At 37.3% G+C, this 22,802-nt stretch overlaps 1 protein-coding gene across 5 annotated transcripts in view; it reads left to right on the forward strand.

Moving 5' to 3' along the window:
• Nucleotides 1-18,928, forward strand: part of RBMS1 (RNA binding motif single stranded interacting protein 1) — a 148,821-nt gene extending 129,893 nt beyond the window's left edge. For 4 of the 5 annotated variants that reach the window (XM_052793511.1, XM_052793516.1, XM_052793514.1 and 1 more), the window contains exons 7-14: nt 6,573-6,688; nt 7,574-7,623; nt 7,716-7,809; nt 10,947-10,997; nt 13,141-13,251; nt 13,925-14,005; nt 15,250-15,334; nt 18,211-18,928. In XM_052793511.1, the coding sequence (XP_052649471.1) occupies nt 6,573-6,688; nt 7,574-7,623; nt 7,716-7,809; nt 10,947-10,997; nt 13,141-13,251; nt 13,925-14,005; nt 15,250-15,327 (581 nt within the window). In that variant the 3' untranslated portion in view covers nt 15,328-15,334; nt 18,211-18,928. The remainder of the gene's footprint in view (nt 1-6,572; nt 6,689-7,573; nt 7,624-7,715; nt 7,810-10,946; nt 10,998-13,140; nt 13,252-13,924; nt 14,006-15,249; nt 15,335-18,210) is intronic. The other variant, XM_052793513.1, reaches the window with a different exon arrangement.
• The last annotated feature ends 3,874 nt before the right edge of the window (nt 18,929-22,802 follow it).

The following is a 22,802-nucleotide window of genomic DNA, read 5'->3' on the forward strand; positions in this document are numbered from 1 at the left end:
AGTTCAAATTCTTCCTGGAGTTCCTCACCACATAGCAAGCACATGTCCAATAATGCAATTGTATTAGAGGATGGAGCTTATGCATAATAATATGCTGCAGTCTGCCAAAAAGTGGGGCAGGGGGCAACTGTGGTCTTGGACTACCTGCACAGAGAAAAGTGGATGTAGTGGGAAAGCTCTTGGACTAACAAAGGTTAGGAAAATGTTTTGAAATAGATTAGCATCCTTCGGGGTTATAGAGGAGCAGGTTCAAATACATGCAAAATAAAATTGTAGAACTGGAACTATGTTTAAATTCAAACATTGTGTCCTAGAAACTTGGCTAAAATCAGCAAAGGGAGCTGGCTATAAAAACACTGTTATCAGGATGAGGAGGGTAGGAGAGACGGGCCTGTAATGAAATAGGTGTGGGAGGAAGAACATCTGTTCAACGAAAACATGCTTTCATAATGCAGCTTTGTTATTTTAACTAAGTTTGGGTTTAAATGGAAGAATGAGTTAAACACATGGGAAGCATAGGTGAAACCTCCTCAGGAGCCTGAGAAGACAGAACAGAAAAACCTCTAAGAATCTGAGAGGGCCAAGGGTAGCACAGGGCAGTCACAGAAGCGTCGACTCTAGAATTGAGTGAGTGACTGGGCATTGATGATACTGAGCAAGCTGAACCCAGTTGTTACAAGCTATTCAGGCTTTATTTCTCTGCTCCATATTAGAATATTGAATAGATTTCATTAATTAGTGTGTCCTTGTTTGTCTTCAGTAAGAAAGAAGGGAGATTAGCTCAGAGAGCAATTTCAAATGCACTGCAAGTTGGTATAATCCTAAAACTCCTAGGAGTGATGTATTAGTTTCACCATTTGTTCTAGCTGGGGTTTGCACTTTTGTTATGTAAGTTGTTGTAATAGTTTGTTCTGTTTTATGGACTATGATTTTCTGCCCATTTTTCTTAGGACTTCGATTTTTGTATTCCATTCTCTTCTCAACTGTATATTTATTACATGATTGTTATAATCTTGAAATAACTTTTGCATTTAGTTCTACTTTTCTCCTTAAAGAATTATTCTTTTCAGTTAATAATGTGATATTTAAAGCTTTTTTTTATTCTCATGTGAAACGTAACCTCATGATGTGAATTGGAGGAAACAGACACTAGACTAGTATAAGGAGCCAGGACACAGAAGATGAGTAGTGAGGACAGAGCAGCATACTTAGCCTCCCTCCCTGAAGATGATACTTAATGTTTGCTGTCTTTTTGTCTTGTGTTGGACCCATAACGGTTATAGCAATGATCTGCTGGGCAAAATCATGAAAGGCATCTCCTTCCTATCACAGCAGCATGTAGCTGCATGATGATATGTGAGAATAATTACATAAAGCAGTTGTGCTGTAGAATACGTAAGGTATGCGTAAGTCTGAGTGTATTTGTCTCTTACATTTAAAATGAAAAATATAGAAGTTAAAAAGCTACAGAAGTTTTATGCATGTTGTATAGGCTTTATGGATTATTTAATGCTTCTTTTACTGAAAATTAACAGGTGATTTTGTTTTAATGGATGTAAGGTAGAGAGCATTTTTGCTGAGCAGCCCATACCATTTTTGGTCAGGAGTGGTGGGTTAAGGTGGTGACCCAAAAATCATGGATTATCCATGACCCACCCTCCTTTTCCCACTTACGGTAAAGATATTGATCACTCAGATCCTGGTTTAGGGAGGAAATTGAAGACAGGTGTGAGAGCCCTGCTCCGGCTTGTGCTCTTCACTGTAGACTAGGAAGAGGTCCACCAGGTATGGTAGACACTACTGTTTGGAATGACTGTGATCTTGGACATCTTTCTAGTGCAGGAGAGGAGTGAAAATGGAGCCTTGAAGTAGGTATCTTGTGGCAGTCATTTTTGAGCTTTTTCTATGTGCTTATCTTTACAAAGTATCCAGCACTGCAGACCTCTATATAGTGAATTTAAGCCACTTCACCATAAACTCACATTTCTTAGTTATCTTCCACAGATCCTTTAGAAATCACCCATGAACAACAGTCCGAAAACCGCTGCTGAAGGGTATTGAGAGGTCGCAGTGCTGGTGTTACTCCTGATTGTCATACTGAAGGAAGAGGAACCAAGATTTTACCCATTTAGATCAAAGATTAGAAGCTTTCACTGCTCTAATTCTCATAGTTTGTAATTGCTGCTTAGTTTTAAGAAGCAACATTGGAATAGAAAAGAAAAATGCTACTTAAAATCACTCAAAATATTCTCCTGTGACAAATTATTAAACCTTGTATAAATTATTACAGAAATATAACCCTGAGCACTGCGTTTAATTGAAGACAGGATGGTGAAGAGTATATATTTTGTTTCTCTTTAAACGAAGTTGGGTTGCACAACTTCTTTTTTTTTAATTCCCACAGCTTTTGGCTAAGTTTTCTAGCTGTACGGGCTTGCTCTATCATTAAGGTGATGTTTTAATGTCAGAATTCATTAGTCCCATATGCTTTGTCACTAGAAAATAAGCAATGAAAGTCACTAAAAGATGCAGTTTAATTGAAAACTGATTAGAAGAATAGTATTTTAAAACTATTTTGTTGTATTTTTTAATATCTGAAAGCAGAGTTTATTGAAAAGTTGATAAAATTAGCCACGTAAAGTCAAGGATGTAAACACAAAGTCCAACATAAGAGCATCCATTCTGGTTTTGCATTTATGGTATCACCTGGTATGTATTTGGGTAGACACTGAAAAAATGAAAACTAAATTCTAATGTACATATGTGCACAATGTGTGTACGACAAGGAAGCATTTACTCTCTGGACTAATATTGCATTCACATCTTTCATCTGTAAAAGCATTAGCCCTAGAGGAGGGTGATTCAGGGCAGGAGATGGTCAGCACTTTCCACAGCCAGGTTTTAAAGCACTGACCTGCTGTTAAAGCACGGGAAAGCTTGCGGTTACAGAATGCCTCTGTAGCAGCAGCTCAACAAACATCTACAAACCATCGAGAGTGTCTGTTGGTTTTCATTAAGTGTCAGTAGAGTGGGCATTGTAAACATGGTGTCTTAGCTGCAGAAGTGTAAGTCCACTGTAAGTTGTAGCCTTTTATATCAGCTATCTCTTAGCTGTGAATGCAACTCCGAATATTTATCCTGTGCTTCTCTGACTTGCACATACAGACAAGGCACTGAATGATTAATGATCCCCTTCATCACCACGTCTGCACACTTCCCAACAATTAAACAATAAAAATGACTCTCCCTTCCTTCCTGGACCACAAAAAAGATTGCTTGACTGGTCTGTAGGCCTTGTTGGATTTTTTTTGTTTATATCTATCTATCTATTGTATACATGTTTGTACGTGCAAGAGAGAGAATCTCTTACCTATTTGTGAAAAATATGAGGAAAGGTAAGCTGAAGAAATAAATTTCAGATTTAATTTTGAAGAGAGCAAGGGCTATGTGCATTCTTTGGTGGGAGGGGGGATCAATAGATCATACTTGGCTCCCGTGAAAGTTTATCTCTTTCTCATGACCCTCCTTCTGATGACCATCAGTCATTGTGTTCTTGAAGCAATGAACACAGTAGTACTCAGGTCACATGTATGGAAGAGCAGCCAAAAATTGCAGTTAGGCTTTCAATTGCAGCAGTCCCCACTATCAGCATTCAGATCTTGAACTGGCATCAGGGAAGGCAAATGCTATGGGGTCTTCTCAGAGCAGTTGGCCATATTAAATAGCCAGTCTGCTTCGTTTTTTTTTTTAACGTGAGTTGGAGCTTTCACAGCATTTGGCTTCATTTATGGACACAGTAAGGAGCAAGAGAAGCTGGAAGGTCAGAAAAATAAGGATTCCCATGACTAGATCTGTGTTCAGTAAGATGGAGCACCAACTTCTGGCAAATCACAAAGTAATGCCTTTTTAAATTTTTTCTTCATTGCTGCTGGTTTTAGATATTACATATGCAAAATCCAATACTTGTGGATAATTCTTGTTCCATTTTTTCTTCCTCTTTACATTTGTCAGGAGAGTGTTTCCAATGCACCACAGAAGAGGTTTCATCATTTAAAATTTAGCTGCTTTCAGTTATCTATGAACAACAAAAAAATATTTATTCTTAAAATAGATTTTTATGAACATTTTATTCAAACAGTTGGACAGGTTTACTCTCACTTTTTTTAAAAAATGATCTTTATCTTGAGACAATGATGGGAAATGTAAGCACAAATAACGCTTTCAGAGAAGTTTGTACAATTCACTATGGGGATTTTTAATGAAAGCATAATGCAGCTTTAAATAAAGTATTTACTACCTGCAAGTGCTATAACACAGAATCATAGGGCTAGAAACCTTTGGGTATTTTCTGATGTCTTTGTAAGCCATTCTCATGCCAGTTTCTTTTGACTTCATCTAAAAATTTATAGTGTGTATTTTGGAAGTCATACATGTTTCCCACAATACTAGATGGTTTGAAATAATTTATGAGTAGCCAGAGGTACTCAACTTAGGGAAGAGGTTTTTTTCATTTAAGGCAGTTAATTTCAGTATTTGGATCTCAGCTCTCTCTTTCTGATGGATTTTTTTTTTTTCTTCACTGTGTAAAATCAGAGTCAAAATAATTTCATACCAGAACCTGACAATTTTACCCATGTTGACTAATCTTCTGAGATTAATTCCTCTTATTTCAACAGAACTGTATGTGGATTAAAATGCTGTGTGATATGACCAAGGTTATTGGGATCTAGCTTTTATAAAGTAACATCAAATTATCCAACAGGGTATTGATATAGTACCTTTTTGGCCCAAATATGCCAAGACAGAAGTTGCTTCTCATGATAGAAGACCCCAAAGCAAAACTCAATTCTGGGAATGCCAAAAATCCCCTCAGAAATTCAAGATTTTGAAGAGAATGTTCTCCAGCTTGTCTCCTACTTTAGGGTTTCTGTTATTTCCGTGTGCATTGACTCCACTGTCCATGGGTCTCCAATACTTCTTCCAGTGTCAATAACCTAACCTTTCCCTGGCTTATTTTATGATTATAGGATTTTAATTACCATTCTCTGTAAGATAATACATTTTTAAATTAGTACTAAACATGACAACTGACTTAAAGTCTGACTCTCTGATACTGAAGTTATTTGACTGCTGAATAACAGTGCACGGGTAGGAGAGGTACAAGTCTGATGGGTGTGTGGTCAGTGTCGGAGATGAAACAGGGAACCACATACCAGTTCTGTCTCCCAGTCCGTCCATCTTTTATAGAGAAGGCTGTCAAAAGATGTATCATGCAGGAAGTGGCTATTTTCCCAGTAGAAACAGAGCTAGTGTTTCAGGTGTGCCATCCAAAGCCAGGGATGACTTGGCCATTAGTACCAGTTTTGTGCCAAAGTTTTAAAAGTCAAGCTCTTTGCCAGGTTACAAGTCTCTGAGGTTTTCAATACCAATCATCTTTTGCAAATGCAGAGTGAAGGGCGCATCAGTACTGGCCATGGTTATACTAATAGATTTTTGTGGCATGATACAGATATGCTAAAATTTTTCTTGGGGTTGGTTTTTTGCGGGTGGCCCTCCCACCCCATGTGTTTACTCTGCATTTGGAAAGTTGCATGTTTTCAGATCCAGCCATGTCTCTTGAAGGTGTTTCCAAACAGAGAATGACTGGAGGAGTGTCATGGTAAAGCTTAGACAGCTCATGTGTCAGGAATTATTGGCAGAGAAGTGTTACATCCAAGTCATAACAGAGCTTCCACCCTGTGATTAGGGAGGGTGTGGTGTGATGTAGCAGAGCTGTGCTTCAGCCGTAGGTACGTGGAAACTGTTGCAGTTTAAGATAGTAAGGGGGAAAGAATACTATGCAAACTTTTCTTTTTCATTGCTTTAATTTTGATATTAAAAACTGAAGTCATGGTCAGGATAATGTTATGCAAAAGAAATTTAAAAAAAAAAGTATAGCAATACCATTTCTTGACAGTATGCAAAAAAACAAGATAAAAGAAAAATCTTGAAGAATTTCTGGTTGCATTGTGTGTTCTTTATAGAGCAGAGAGAAAAAGGGAATGGCATTTTTTCGGCGCAAGGTGGCAGGAGATAAAGGTACCCACTCCACCCTGCCGGTTAGAGTAAGTGGAGGTACTGTGCCAGCTCTTCTGCTATTCTGGATGAGCAGAACAGTTTAAGTTTTGAGACATTACTGAAACCTCCAAAGGCTGGGGGGAATATATTAAAAGGCCTTTAGCCAGATTTATTCTCCACCTTCCTTAGATGTACCTCTGAGGAGGCAAAGCTCAGAATTCAGATGGCAGTTCTCATTCATCCCCAGACTAACAGACATATACTCAGGATATACAGACCATGTTTCTTTCCAACAGCAGTTAGTTTAAGATCAAAAATATAAAGCATTCCAGATGTTCTGTTTGTGTGTGGCAGCTATCTTTGTGCTATGCAGAACAGTTGTTGATGCTGTAGTATGAGTCTGTGTTATTTAACTGTCATATTGGGAATATAACTTAAAAAACCATACCTCATTTGGAGCGCTGACCACCTGTGTATGAACGCTACTTCAACTAATATTTCTTTTTTCTTCTCAGTTCCTGCAGAACCTTTATTGTGCAAGTTTGCCGATGGAGGGCAGAAAAAGAGACAGAATCAGAATAAATATATACAGAATGGAAGAGCATGGCACAGAGAAGGCGAGGTGAGACTTGTAAGTCCTCCCTTCAAGCTTTAGTGTGGGTGTACAATAATGAATACTTATGAAAATGATAGGCATTGAGACTTCTTGGCTTGGCTCTTTGGCATATTATAAATGTGCAAGCAGCTCTTAGCTGACAGTTTGCAATTCTATAAAATACTTAACAGTATCTTTCTTAACAGGAAAAAAGGCAAAATGCGAAACACTAAATCCTACCTCATTAAAGTGAACAACAAAATCTCCTTCAACTTAGTCAGGAATATGCTTGAGATATTTCTCATATTATAAAACTACCTGAAACATAACTTTATTTACATGTAGTAAATAATCCTTTGATTTATGCAGCACTGAAATGCACATCACTTTCATAAGATTAAAACAGTATACCAATGCAGTGCAGCATTAATTTTTTTTTGTCACAGCTGTTTTAATCTTTAATGTTCAAGATAATAGTTTCATAGGCTTACTGTGGTTAGCAAGCCTAGACACCTCATTTATATGAGACAAGAAAATTCAAATGTGTCTTCTGAAAAACAGCACTCCCCATTCGTTCATATAGTTAACATACGTAGGCAACACCCTAACATAATCATCTTCAAGCCCTGCCTCTCAAACATACACAGGTTCTCTTAGCCAGGTATTTCATAGATTGCATTTTGTTCCTCAGGCTGGGAACTTGGAAACTTGTATTCATAGCAAATATTGCTGATTCTCTTCACTATGTAATTATGTCTGTCAATTAACCTTTCCCTAACTTACAGCAATAAAACTATTTCAATACAAATTTTCAGTTAAAAATAATACAACTAAAGAAAGAGTAAGAGAAATAATTTACAGTCAAAATGTATTTTGTCAACTCTTTCTTTCCACCTTTTTTTTTTTTTTTTTTTTTTAAAGGCTGGAATGACACTCACGTATGATCCAACCACAGCTGCTTTACAAAATGGGTATGTTAAATAATGGCACGCTAAGAAAAGAATGTTTGCATTATGGAAGGTGCACAGAACTGGCATTTAATAAATATTTCTGCATTTTCTAGATTTTATCCGTCACCCTACAGTATTACAGCAAACAGAATGATCACTCAGACATCTATTACGCCATATATTGCTTCTCCAGTTTCCACATACCAGGTTTGTATTTAGAACTTAGTAGCTGAAATGGTTCATCAGAGCTTATGTTTATTTATCAATTGCTACATGTGGTTTTATGAATTCTCCAATAATGCTTCATTTTAATGAAGTGGCATCTTCATGCTGTACAGCATGAAAATGAGGGCCTTAAAAACTAAGAGTGTGTTTGTTTCAGGAAGCACAGCAATTTAATGAGATACATGGTGTCTTGCAAAACAAAGTCTCTAATGTGTGCTGATGGCTAAGGTATTTGTAGCCACTTCTGCATTTCAACTGTGATTTTTCATTTTCTCTTGGTCAAGTTCTTTTAATGTCAATAATATATCTTTAAAATAATTATTCTTTATTTAAAACCTTCTTGATTTAGTTAAATTCTATTTCAAAGATTTTTCTCCATGCTTTTTTAACTTTCCTCCAGGTTGTTTTTTGGGGGGGGAAGCCCAACAATAATGTGTTACAAAGTTGCACTAAGAAAGGTTCAGAAACTTGCTTGACATTAGAGAAGGAAATTTAAAAGAGTTCAGAGTTCAAATTATGTTAGCATTCAAATTCAGTGTTTTTATATTAGGAGTAAAGCATTTAATAGTCTAGAACTGTGTTTCTAAACCAAAAGTTACTTTAGTTTGAACAATAAATTAAAACATGAATCATGTACATTTTTTGTTCTTAGAGCCCAGCCCAAAGCTTCCTGAAAAGGAGTTTTGATAGGTGTCATCTTGTGTCCCCACCAAGGGATATTGACAAACAATTCAACATGCTGAGAAATGATAGGGAACAGTTTTTGTACTTTGATATAAATCTCTTCGGAATTGCCCAATTTTAGGGCATCATACACTTCAGTTTACAAACAACTTGCAGTTAATGTAACTAGTATGGCAGTCTCAGATGTATGCTCTGTAATTACTACTTGAGACACTCCAATTACCCCAGTGTAAGCTAAATGACCAGCTATTTTGGCATTTTACTGTTTAACACATAGATGAAGTAAACATCAGTGATTCAGGTCATAAATAACCAAAACTAATTAAATTTGGAAAATTTTTACCTCTATGTCAGGGGAAGGAAAAGAGGCTGTTTGCTTTTTAGCAAGAGAGACGTGCTGAGTTTTCTAGCTTACTGTGGGTGAAAATGAGTATAGAAGGCTATGTAGAAGGCATATAGAAGGCTAACAGAGGCACTGTGGGCTATTTGGTCAGTATTCGCTTGCAGAAATTTCCATGTACCCTCTCATTCCAGGAGAGAAGAATGAGGAAGAATTGTCCAATATTAGTTTGGAGGTCTAATGCCTTCTTGCGTGAGCAAAGCGTTATGTAGGAGTTAAAACAGTGTACTCTGGGGTAAAGGGCAGCTGGATTAATTTTATATTAATTTCTGAGGTGACTTATGCAACAAAATGTTTGCTCTTGGCAGACAGCACTAGTACTGTATTTTTCAGTATAATTGAATCATTCTGCTTTGTACAGCAATACCTCTAAAATTATAGCAAGGTCTTACCCAGGAAAACATTCAGTAGAATTAGCTGCTGTTCTTTATTAAAATCAATAATCAATATCAATATAAGACTCTCAGATATTCAGAATCCAAGTAAAAGTTACTCCTTGAGAATATAGTGTCACTTTTCTGGGCTTATTGAGGTAGGCAGACCACAATACTGTATGTTTCCAGAAATGTTGTTACCAGTATTCCAATATACATGGCATGGAGCTTAAATTATTGTGGGTAGAGTTAACATCATTATGCTTAAAGTGCCACAGTAATAGGAATTGAAAATTAAATTCAAGTATTCTGTGTTGGGGAGGAAGGAGGTTCTTGGCCAGAAGAGTTTCACAACTTGAGTATTAGTCACATCTTCATTACTGATCCCTTCTCACTGAAACCTGTAGCATTCTGTCATCTACACAACCGGACGTATCTCAAGAATGTGATTTTTTTTTTTTTTTTTTCTTTGAGGCATGGTATAACTTGTTCCTAGATTTATTCTTATTAAAGGTAAACAAATTTAATAAAGTTTTGGCTGTGCTTTGTTTCTGCAACTCCTGTATACCCATATGACGGTACTAAGCCAGTTACTATCATAGTATGAGTAGATTAGCCAAAACTTTAGTCAGGCTGTACCAGTATTTTTGCCATTAAGCTTTTCCCTGAGGAAAGGGAGGGTTCAAGTGTTTTCCATTTTTTAACTCTGTTAGCTCTTTTTCTGATTGAAAAAGAAAAAAACAACTCTAATTTGAAAGTCAGTACCAAAAGGAGGGAAGAAATATTTCCATCTTGCAGAAAATAACCTCACCTGGATTTTTTCAAGACTGTCATCTGTCTGTCCTGTTCACAGGACTCTGGGAATGATGGTAGAGTCATGTAAGGGGCTTTAAATGTCCAGCAGCAGTGGTTGAGTCAGTTCTGCATGTGCAGTGCAGGTCAGAATCCTGCCTTATCCTACATACCTACAGGAGGTGGGGAGGAAACATTTTCATTCTTACCTTTAATATTTCTTGCAGCACACTTTGCAAAGACCTGTTGCAACCAGCTCTTTTTAACTAAGATAACCATGTAATCTGTTAGTTTACCTTTTAATCCTTTCAATTTACCTTGTCATGCGAAATTAGGCATCCTACCTCAATTTAAGTATTTGGGTAGCCAGTGTTTTTGGAGAGAAAACATGATAGTTGCAAGAGCAGGAATGCTCATCAGAACCTTCTCTTGCTGTGCTTTGGGAATAACATACCGCAATGTCTTGGAGGACAATTCTTCTAAATCTTCTCCTTGTTCCTGGAATAAGATTCCAGCAGAATTCCTGGTTTCTTTTTCCCTTGTGAAAATCCAATAATTTATTCTGATCAAGGCAGAAGGTGCCTCCTTTTTCAGAAAGGTGCATGAAAGATTTTCAGAAATCTCTCATGCACCTATTTGAACCCTTTCAGTGTACTTGATAAAGTTTGAGACCTGCACTAAAATCATAGTCTACTGTTCTGAAAGGTGTATGTGGTATGTTGTTCCACAGAGTGACTAATTCCATTAAAAAGTGAATGAATAAGGGAGGGGGCTTCTTAACATGATTTATTAAATTATTACTATATCTCAGTTGGATTATTCAGGAAAAGAATGACTAAAACGAAAATAAAATACTGATTTTGTTCCAGGTTCAAAGTCCTTCTTGGATGCAGCCTCAACCATATATAATGCAGCACCCAGTAAGTTTTTATGCTTCTCCGTTGTTGTGTTACTGATTGTATAAACACTTTACATACTTTAAACAACAGGAAATAGGTCAATTCCTGCCCAATTACTTCCAGAGTTTTGACAATTACATCATGATTAAATCATGGATCAAAATGAAAAGAGCAACAAAGATAGTAACCTGAATTGGGGCCTCATTTTATTAGGGAAAGAAACAAAGCTGCCTTCAGGGTATCAAGGTGATGAGGACAATTAGAGTTACCAAGTCAGCATCCTGAGGAAACTTTTTCTTTTTTTCTTTTTTGTTGTTTTTTATTTAAATGAGAAGAACTTCGCAAATACCAATGTTTTACATACTGTTTACCTATCAGGAGCTGGAATTGAAGACCCAAGGTTTTAGAATGGGTCTAGAGTAGTTCAGACTGGGTAATTTGTGAAAGACAGATGAATGTAGTGATATAAATGACATTATGGGCACTCACTTCAGAAAACCTGCATAGCTTGTTCTGGCTTCACTGCTCATGAGTAGTGCTAGTCTCCCTGCACTTTTGGCTGTGGCATCTGTACTGGACTGTCAGGCATTCTAATCTATACTCTCCCATGATATTTTGCTTCTTATCTATGTCGTTTGCCAATTAAGTACCATTATATCTGAGACTTACTAGGTTTCTTGAGATAAGCATTACAAATAATAAGAGGCACTTTAATATACACACTCCTGTAGTTAACAAACAAGTCTGTTTCCAGATATAGAAAGGATATTGTCTTGACTTCAATTAACCTCTCCATGCAGATTATAGAATGTAAATCTTCTTGGCAGAACATTTTCTTCTTGTGCATGCAGAGAAGGTGATACTATACCAGAACACCCTCTCACACACTTAATTGTTGTTGTATTTGTGGGTTTTGCTGTTAAACACACACACACACACACAACTTTTTTAAACTTTTCTCTCTGTCAACACAGATTTTCATAAAAAAACACCTTGCAAATCGTGCTATGAAAGACACAAGTTGGTATGTTATAATGCTATAAGGTGTATTGTTTTCACAGGTATACAAGATGAGATTTCACAGTTGAAAATAAAGATCTAGATTCCTGACTTAAGTTCAGTTTTGGCCTGTGCAAAGACTGGTGCTGTCTTGCTCATTTGCTTTGCAGAGAACCCTGCAGTCTACAGACAGGAAATTCTTTTAGTGTTTGATGTGCCTGTGACTCATTTCATCTACACTGATCACATGATTGTTTTTCCAACTATACTCTGTGAATTTTTTTTTTCTTTTCTTTTTTCTTCTTAAGGATTAGTTATTGATTCAAAATACTGGCTTTCAGTACGCTGCAATTATTTCTGTTAGTTTTGAGCCTCCATCAATTTTAATCAACACTTCTGCAAGCATAAGTCATACAAAGTATTTGGAAATGTGTTTTTGTAGAACATGATTGGTAAAATGAAACTTGTTGATAACCCTCCATTTCAGATTACTCTGAAAACCTTATGAGCGTGCCCTCTGTATTTAGCAATCTCAAGTGTTTAAAAATTCAACATATACTTTTTACAAAGTTAACAAAATGGTACAGGAGTGATAGAAAGGTCATCACAGTAGCTAGTATTTAGACAAAGAATCAGCATTGCTAACCCACTCTTCTAAAACCTGTGTGCTAATGAAACCAGCCATTAAGTAGGGCAGCTGTCTTGTGTGTGAACATCGCATGTGACCGGTAGAATTCTCTTAACACAAATGTTCCTCCAAAGCCTCCATTCCTAAAGATGAGATAAAAGTTTCTTCCTAAAGCCTGAAATTCCAAAGCTTAAGCTAAGTGAATCTATACCTGGTAACGTGCAGATTTTTGCTTTATAGTTAGCATCTGGTGGAACTCATATTTTACAAAGTGTTTTCAGCAGGTGTCTCAAGTGCATTGTACATCAGTTGTCAATGCAGTTCCTACCCCATTACCAAACCGTGCAAAACGCATCTGCTCGAGTAGAATATTCAGAATGTCCCAGACCTGCATCCTGAGTCAGTGCCTGGGATTAAGGAGAGTTCTTGTGGTATATCCCCTCGGAAGGACAGCCCATACTTAGACTCTCAAATCAAAAACGTTAATTAAAATCTGAGTGTTGCCGCAACCATTTCTTTCTTTCTGTGTTTTAATAGGGTGCTGTGCTGACTCCCTCCATGGACCACACCATGTCACTACAGCCTGCGTCGATGATAAGCCCTCTGACACAGCAGATGAGTCATCTTTCATTAGGCAGTACTGGAACAGTATGTAGCAATTTAATACAAAATAGAACTTACACAACCAGAAAATACTACATGTAGATCACAGTATGCATGTGCAGCTTGCATGTAGAAAAAAGTACTCCTTTAAGTAGTCTTTCATCCAATAAAATATTAAGAATTGTCTCCATTTTTAGATCATATTAAGCAGTTTTTATTCAGTTTATTAGCTGATCAGAAATTGGAAATAAGTAAATAAAAATAGATCAAAGCAAATGAAAGGAGCCCAGGAGGTAACTCCAGCGTTGTATCGAAAAAGAGAAAATGGTTGCTTTCACTCTTCAGGTGATCAGAGTTGCAGAAAGTAATACAAAGTGTGGAACAAAGTAAACCGGAAGAAGAGATGCAGGCTAGCTTCTAAACTGAAAGACCCTTCTTTTCTGAGCAAATAGAATTAAAAAAGAAAAGATGATGATTGCAATTAATAGAGAAGGTAAAGTCCTTTACCTAGTCTTTGAAGTCTAAATTTGAGTTTTCTCAAAGAAGGTATCTCACTTTTCTGAAAAGCCTATTAATTTCAGGTACAAAAGTCTTTCTCTCATGTGTATTGCTTTAGGGAAACAGTCAATATCTATTAAACAATATAATGATAGGCATTTTGGATACTCTTAAATTTACATTGCACTTTAACTCAACTTAATGGACTCTGTCTTTCCAGTACATGCCAGCCACAACAGCTATGCAAGGAGCCTACATACCCCAATATACACATGTCCAGACAGCAGCAGTTCCTGTTGAGGTCAGTATATTTTATAAAAGACCAGAGATAAGAGACATGAATATGATATTAGATTTTTTTTTTTGCTAGGAAAACTACTGTTTAAAGCCTATCATTGTAACTGTGAACATACTGTGAATACAATGTATATTAAAACTATAAAGTGTCATTATTCTCAACCAGTATAACGAGTATTCTTAACAAAGAATGACCTCTACTTGTAGCAGTACAGTACTTGGAGCAGTCTTCTGTATGAGCATAGCTCAGATGAACTTTGTGTTTTGTGAAACCTAACTTCCAATAGGAACAAGCCAGGGGGTATATTGTAGTTTTGATCTTTCATTTAGTTTTCCTGTGAGCAAACTTCTCTGCCAACAGACCATGATTGTAACTTTTTGCAAAGAATCCTGTTTTTACCCTGGCATCTCAGGATACTGTGCATATTTGCCTAATAAACCCCTCTGCAAGTCCACTTGAAGAGCATAACTAAATGGTAGCCAATAGTTTGTCTACTCTTTTGACTTACCTTACACCCTTTCATAGACCAGTACTTCTTTAACAGAGGAGCTAGACAAGGTGTGCTGCAGCTCTTGTATTCAGGATGAGTGCTAGACAGTCTCTGCCAGAGCCTGTAAGAAAAAACATTTCATTTCAAAGTCTATTTGTCCCAAAACTCCAGAACTTGTTTGGTTCAGTTTATGCATCTGCCCATGTGGGTCGGAATAGGACTTTTGGTAGTTAGCTGATTGCACTGTCTGCCAGAGCACTATCAGCTGAATTAATTCCGTGGTTTCTGGGCAGTCTGTGTGCGAAGTCCCAGCTACAATTCTTTGTGTGGCCTAGTGCCAATCACACCACGGTACTCAAAGCAATAGTGTTTGTACATGTGGTAAGTAGATCTCATTCTTCTCACTGCCCCTCAAAAGGAGAGGGGCAGAATGTTCTTTTGCATTTGCAGATAGACAATATACTAGCAGTTATTTGCTCCCTCTGTGTATTTATTTCTATAATGTCAAAGTTTTGTGGATTTTTGTAATTATCTTCAAAGCAGCTGAGGAAATACAAGGTTTGCATGATCATTTTATTTCTCTGAAATGTAAATCAATGCACAGTTAAGACCTCAAATTTGGAATACCCCACTTGAGAAATGTTAGAAAGACTTAAGATTTGAAGACTGTTAATTGCATGAGTCACATGGAAATAGAGATTGCAGATAATGCTACCTGATTTTGTGCCTCATGTCTTGTCTTCCTTTTCACTTGCAGGAAGCCAGTGGTCAACAACAGGTTACAGTAGAGACGTCCAGTGACCATTCTCCGTATACGTATCAGCAGAATAAGTAACTGTGAGGTAGGGGCTCATCTTGTCACATGAAAGATGTGAATTCAAAGATATTTTATTTCATAACTTACGGTGTTCTGTATTGAAGTTTTTTATTTTATGTCGTCTAAATAACACTGATAATATCTGGGGACAGGCAGTGAAGTTAATTTGAACTTGGCCAGAGTTAGAAGCCAGGAAAGGAAGTACAGGTTCCAGAAGTGAGTTAATGAATTATGAGTAATAGTGTTTTAATAATTTCTCTATAGCATAACTGGATTATGTTGGATTTTAATTTGTTCATCTTGGCAGCATGCTGTATACAAGGATAACAATGAATTAGTGCAAAAATACGAGAATCACAATGCTAAAGGGAACTGTATTTATACAATTCTGTGGTACGTGTAAGATTTGGAAGCAGCTGTGCGACTGACTTACAGACCACAGGTAGGGGAGTGGTCTGGTGGAAATGCTTGCTGACCTTGTCTCCTGAAGACTTCCCTGTTCATCCTTTATTCTAGGAAAAAGCAGTTTGGTCCAGAATTTTGTCAGTTAATTTTTAATCCACATCCTTGTTTGGCTCTAATTCCAGAGTTTTACTTTCCCCCTCCAGGTTTGCTCTGGTTTTGCTTGCATGGCCTTTCTTTCCTAACCAATCATTAGCTTTATCTGAACTCTTTCCATGCAAAATTTTTGCTTTCTGTAGATTGCCATCCTGAAAATATTGTTTGCACTAACCATTCCCTTACCCATGTTCCATGTTTTAAAATTCTGGAATTTAATTCTTCCTTAACTCATCTTTTTCTAAGTGCTTTGTAAGCCAGGGAACTTGACAACATGATTTTTTAAATAAAATTTTGTAAGACCTCATACTGAAAAATTCCATTCAGCTGCAACAATGTGCTAGAGGCTATCTTAGAAGGGTTCTTCTACAGCCCTCACCGCATTTATTAGATACTCAAAAATCATAATCAGTTATGTGCAAAGAATTTCTAATTGTGGGATATTCTCCCTAAAATGTATATATCTAACAGTACACAGATTTTGGCATTACCTTTGATTTTGCAGGTCAGCTGTGCTATTTGACAACACTGCTCTCATCCCTGTTACTGGCATAACAATTACTTATATGTTCAAGAATGCAAAGATAGAAACAAACCAATAGGGAAACTTCGCACATTCAACAGATGGCACAGTCCGCGTAGTGCAACATATGACCTGTGTTTATTATTGTAGTCTGGCCAAATGCTGGCATCTAGAGAAAGCCCACATCCTTGATTTGCTTCCAGGGCAGGGAGAAAGCAAAGCCACAGGCTTTTCTCGTTATCCATCTCCTCGTGTCAAAATCGTGGCTCCTGCACATTTCCCATGCCAAGGCTGTTGGCTGGTGTTAACCGCTTTTCAAGGAATTATTTTTTTTTGCCTTAAGTCTTGCCTGTGGGCGTGTAAAACCTCCTTACCAATAGAGGTCTGTGGTAGACAGCGAAGCGTAATCCTGCCTGTCATGTCCCCCGTCCTGCAGCCTGTCAGTATCTTTCCCGTAGACAGGGGCCAGGCAGGAGGAGCAGCGTTTAGTTTCCTGAAGGGATGAGATGTGTTGCCATCTGAGACGCATTTTGTAATGAAGACTCTGGGTAGAATACCAAGCTCTGTGAGCGACTCTGTGTGTTTGCTGTAAGCCAGTCCTCCAATTTTATTCTTCAGAGAAGTACCGTTACCTGTATTTATATGCAGTAGGAGCCAGTGAAATCTACGTCAGCGGTGGTTATGGCAGTGGGCACGTGGGGAGGTTAATATTACTCAGCTGATTCAGCCTCAGAGTATGGCATTTGGTATTTCTGTCCCCGGAACATGTTGGTACTTGTCATTTTTCAGACAGGTGAAGGGGAGGGAACTGACAGTTATTTCTTGCCCTAAATACAGGGCAAGTCTCTTAATTGCAGTCTCTTAATTGTTGTGGCTTCATTACTATTGTCAAACTGCAACTTCTTTCTAAATGCACATGCAGCACATTTGGGAATGTCCTATTAAAAGTCAATATACATATTGCCATAAATAAGAGGTAAATGACAACTAGCACATTTGCACAAGTGGATGCAGTCAGTCAGAAATACACAGCATCTTTCCATTGGCTGCTACACTTAATAACTATGTAGCTTCTTTTCAAGAAGTTGCTACTATGTGAAGATAGTCAAAGGAACTTAACCCCCCTCCCCGGTTATAATTACATATGCACCTATAAATGTACAAGCCTTAAAATGCCAGACTTTGTCTTGCCTTGAGAAATTCAAAAAATTGTCTAAAGCTTTTTTCATTAGCTGGGTGGTTTTTTTAACACATATGGCAATATAAGCCAATACAGTAAATTGAGAAGTCTTCCTTCAAATTTAATGAGCCCTGAATTGCTGTTAAGTATTAGCCATCGTGGAGGCACAGTAGCTGTCTCTGCATTAGCTGTTGTACGTAGCTTCCTGAAGCTGCACCAAAAGAAAGTTGTATTCCTTTTCCAGAGATCAAAAGCCTTGGGACATGCCACAGGAGCAAGCTCACACCCTCAGCCACTTTTGGTCAATTAAAATGGAACAAGAATAGCTAAACAACAAAGAAAGGAATAGCTTTGAATGCAGTCTCATGGTTCCCCCAGTGAGAACTCTGCATGCTGAACAGGTATTCGAGATAGACGGGGAAAATACAATACAGGCTGTATGCTGGTGGGGAGCTTCATCCTGGGAAGGGCCAAGCACCTGTAGTGCCACCTCTGTTACTTGTCAAATTTGTACTCAGATTCACTTAGTCTTCTCAGAGCTGTCTAAAATAGGAAATTATTTAGTTTTATGGAGAGCTGCATTAGGAAAAAAAGTGTGCAATTTTAACTCCGCTCTAGCTCTGACCTTTCTGTGTTACAGATGTCCAGTGTTGACCTGGCCTGGAGAAGGGTGCAAAGGCTGAAACAATCATGGATTTTACTGATCAATTGTGCTTTAGGAATTATTGACAGTTTTGCACAGGTTCTTGAAAATGTTATTTATAATGAAATCAACTAAAACTATTTTTGCTATAAGTTCTATAAGGTGCATAAGAAAAACCTTAAATTCATCTAGTAGCTGTTCCCATGAACAGGTTTATTTTAGTAAAAAAAAAAAATTTTTATCAAGTGTTATGACGCAAAAAAAATATTCAAATTTCTGGGTATGCACAGATGACCACGAAGACTTATTCACGTGCATGACAGAATTTGTGTTTTGGTTTATTTTTATTTTGTTTGTTTTTTTTTTTTTTTAAATTGTATTAAATGGGTTTTCTGAAGTTTAAAATAGTAAAACATCTAAGATGATGTTCTGTGCTTGCAGTGTGTGAGTGTTGCTTTAGTGCAGTGTTGCAGTTATAGTGTCTGGTCTTTTAGCTTTCTGTTTTTCTTTTAATGTAGTGTGAAGTGTCTTATCCTTTTCTATAAATTCCAATTTGCCTTAAATCTTTCAATGCTGTAGCTGTTTCAGTAAGTAGTCCAAACTAATGGTGTAGAATGCTTTGACCAAATGAGCTGGTCTATTATGCCTTGTAAAACAGCAGCATAGGGCTTTTAAAGGTAGTCAATAAAAATTGCTGAAAATTTGGCTTTTTTAATGTGTAGTAAGTGTTTTTAATGATTTTTCACATAATATGTAAGGTAGTGAAATGCAAGAGGGGAAAAAATGTTTTGTGTGAAACACATTTTCTGACTGGGGAAATTTTAATAGGATAAATTGTTTGTAAGGCCATATGCCAATAGTTCCCTCTGGTAGTTTGAATGATTTAGGAACTCTGCTGTATGATGCAATGTAAAATCTTTTTTTGCCTTTTTTTCAGAAACTAACTCGATGTTCTAGTTTTAGCATAGGTAGAGTAGAGAGATTGGGGTGGGGATATCACCGAATGTTTTTGTCCTTCCTTTATACTAATGATAGTGCTTTAGGATGAGGATTGTGCTGAGACTCAGCAAACAGAAAAGTTGCTATTACAGCAAAATGGCAAAAGCTAAAAGACTCGTTTTCAAACATACGCTGAGATGTAAGTAGAAGCATAATTGATTGGGTACTAGCTCTCTATAGTAGGTAAATAAAAATAAAAAGACTTGGCACTTTTAAAAGGTAACTTTACCAAAGAACAAAGAGCCAGTAACCAATAATTCTGATTTGTCTCAGCATTATGTCTTCTGTACTCTTTATTTTTGCCGGACCAGTTTGCGGTTAGGAGAATGTGCCTTTTTTGTACATTTGCATTTAGGTTTTATAATTTTAATTGATGTATGGACACAAAAGCATGAAGGAAGACTTGGATCCAAGCAGTGCCACACTTTACATCATCACTACAAGTGTTAAGTGTAAAGAAAACCAATTTTGAAACTATGAAATTCCTGATTCATAAATACACAGTTATTTGTACTTCACATATTAGATAATTCACTGCTACTAAAGCTCTTTATTACAATTGCATATGTTTTAAAACAAATGATAAATTAAGTTGTCTTCCAAAACTGTGTACTTCTCTGGTCAGCTGTATATGATCAGTTATCTACCTCAAAGTTTATTTCCTTTTGTATTGGGACAGGTTGCTGGCCCTCCCTGTTTCCACAGACCAAATCATCCTAGCTCGGGAGCTAGGGCTAAGCAGTTGTTTCTTTCAAGTATTTTTTAGTTTTTAAATTTTGTGTGAGTATTGGAGTATAGATGTCGGTGACATTTCATAGTTTCAAAAGTAAATTGCTGCTCTGAGAAGTGTAGATTCTAGTGAAATACATAGTCATAAGAGATGTGTTTTTGTTTTTTCTTTTTTTAAAAAGTTGTGGTATTATTGGTTCTATGCTCCCTGGAATATTACTGCTTTGTAAAAGTCCAGACTTCCTGCAGCACCTTGCCTGTATCTGGTAACTTTCCAAACCTGGATCTCTCACTACTTGATATTTTTGCGTTAATTAAAACTGCAGTATGATAGCTGTGTTAGAGGGAGGGAAGAGCTGCTGCCAGAAACGTCTGAACTAAGTGCCATACTCATTGTCTGGGTAAGATTTGGGAAATTTAACCTCTGTACATAAAGAAATAATCAGTTACTTAAACATCACATAGTAGACAGCCATTAAATTATAAAAAATTAATTTATGAAGAAAGACCTTTTGTACAGATTGAAAAAAAAAAGATTTTCATAGAGATATCTATATGATCAAGAGAGTTAATTTTTTATTTTTGTTTTACTAGTGCCACAAACTTGCCAGTGGTAACTTATTTGTCCGGTTCAAGATAACTCTGTAGTTTTGTTTCCTAGGACTTGTTGTTAAACGCCAAAAGACATTTTTGAACTGTAAATTTGATTAGATTGTTAGCTTTTTTCTGTTTTATTTCTTTGAAAACTTTTGAATAAAAAAGGTCAAAAAAAAATGAAAATGTATCGTCTTTTTCCTTCAGCCCTTCCTTTATTGGGGGAAAACCCAAACAGGTTATGGTAAAACCTTTGCGTTTATTTTGAAGTGCTCGGAGTTGCTTTCTGCTTCACAGTCTGGGTTTTTCCCTCCTCTATCTTATGTTACAATCAAATTTTAACTCTTTCAAACCACATTACGAAGTCACTCTTTCAGACAAAACAGGAAAAGACATATGAAAAATATATGATAAAATATATGATGAATTATCTGATTTAAATGCAAGAACTCTGTCGTCCTCCATGTCAGCCCACACGGAGAGTTGTATGTAACCAGGCCTGCACCCTGCAGTTGTAAATGCAAGCCAGTTTTCTAGAAGTAAGGGTGGAGATGGAGGGTCACTTTGGTAGTTTGTAGCATTGAACTGCTGCCTAAAAGCGCTTTCGTCTTCCCAAGTGCAGTAGTGTTGGCTGGCATACCCAGTTCTGGAGAGCAGAGGTGATACTTTGCTGGATTTCAAAATGATCCCAAGTGTTTGCCTTCCAGCTGCAATCTTTAAGCACTTTATTTCTTTAAAGGTGATCTCTGATTTTATTATCCTTTTGGCAAGATCACTGCTGCTGATGGTGTCTATGAGATAGAGGACTGCTCTGCCCAAAGTAAGGCTTTGGGAAGAAAGAGAGGAAAATACCAACTATTGTGTCTCCTCAGCCAAGTGCTTTACCAATTGTATGGTCCTCGACGTAGCTTTGTATCGACGTGTGTGGCAGGAGAGGGGCTCTGACCTTGTCTTGGGTGCCCAAGGGTGCACCCAGTGGCAGAGAGCAGCGGCTGGGTGATCCAGCGGGCTCCTGTGCCTTGCCACCGGTGCCGGGTGGGCAAAGGGGAGGCTTGCTCGCCGCAGGCTGTGCTGCCCTGGAGAACCCTCTCCCTCTTGGAAGACAGTCCTTTACATTATACACCTGTTTTTGACATATCCCAAGGGCTCCACTGACCCTGCGACGGACCAGGCAGCCTGCTGGGTGGGTTAGCTGGGGTCGTGCTGCAGGCAGTGCGCAGCCCAAGCTTTCGGTCACACGATACTGATGCAAGATACTGAGAATAAATGTGTTTACAGTGGAGCTAGCGCAGGGGACTCACTAGAGGTTAGGAAATTTGATTTACATTAGCTTATGCAATAAAGACATCCTTGACAATGATGGCTCTTATTATTAATGAAGAGAAAAAAAACTCACACTGCATGCTACTAAAGACATTTATACTCCTGTAACTGAAAAAAATACCATTTAACCATTTTGTGGTAATTTAAATGCTGGCCCAGTATGTTGCCTGTCTAAAATGCAATGGATGAGAAGATGAATACAGAAAACTTTTAAAGGGTTTTGCTATATTATTCTTGTTCAGCACCATACTGAATTAATCTCAGATTAATAAGCAGTCTTTTTTTTTAATTAAGTATGAATACTACCTCACAAAAGCTTTGTGTAATAGACTCAGAATAATGCAGGTTAGAAAGGCTTTTTGCTATCTGTTTGCTTTTCTAATTAGCCCTATGATAAACTTAGCTCTCTTACTGTAACTCCAAATATATTTGATAAGAATGAATGCTTGCAGATTAGAATCTTTTGCCTGATATAATAAGGTCGTGTGTATCACTTCTATAAGGCAGTCTGCAATAATGCAATGTCTTTATGTAATATACTTTTATTTTTTATATATAATAAACCTCATATTTATTACCAACTGGCTTGTTCAAACGTTGACTCTGTCCTCTTGCATAGAACCTGTTTTGAAGCCTACTTGCAAACATGCTGTTAATAAATTTTTTTACCTGTTAACAAATAAGCATCATATTCATGTAGGATGATTTTTGTACTGATAAAAATGTTTTGTGCAAGATCATGCACAGACCCCATTGTTTGTAGGTTGTTAGTGATTAGAAAGTGGCGTTTCTTTAGGTGCTGAACAAAATTCTACCTTTATTTTCTAAATTAACTACACCGGGCAGGTGCAAGACAGGTGCAAGCAATGCATTAACAGCAGTGTAACAAAGTGCTGTTAATCAGCTGAGCCCTGCTAATGACTCTTTGCACATATTGGGCTAGA

The sequence above is a fragment of the Harpia harpyja genome, chromosome 7 (assembly GCF_026419915.1).
Source record: "Harpia harpyja isolate bHarHar1 chromosome 7, bHarHar1 primary haplotype, whole genome shotgun sequence".
NCBI classification, from domain to species: Eukaryota; Metazoa; Chordata; class Aves; order Accipitriformes; family Accipitridae; genus Harpia; species Harpia harpyja.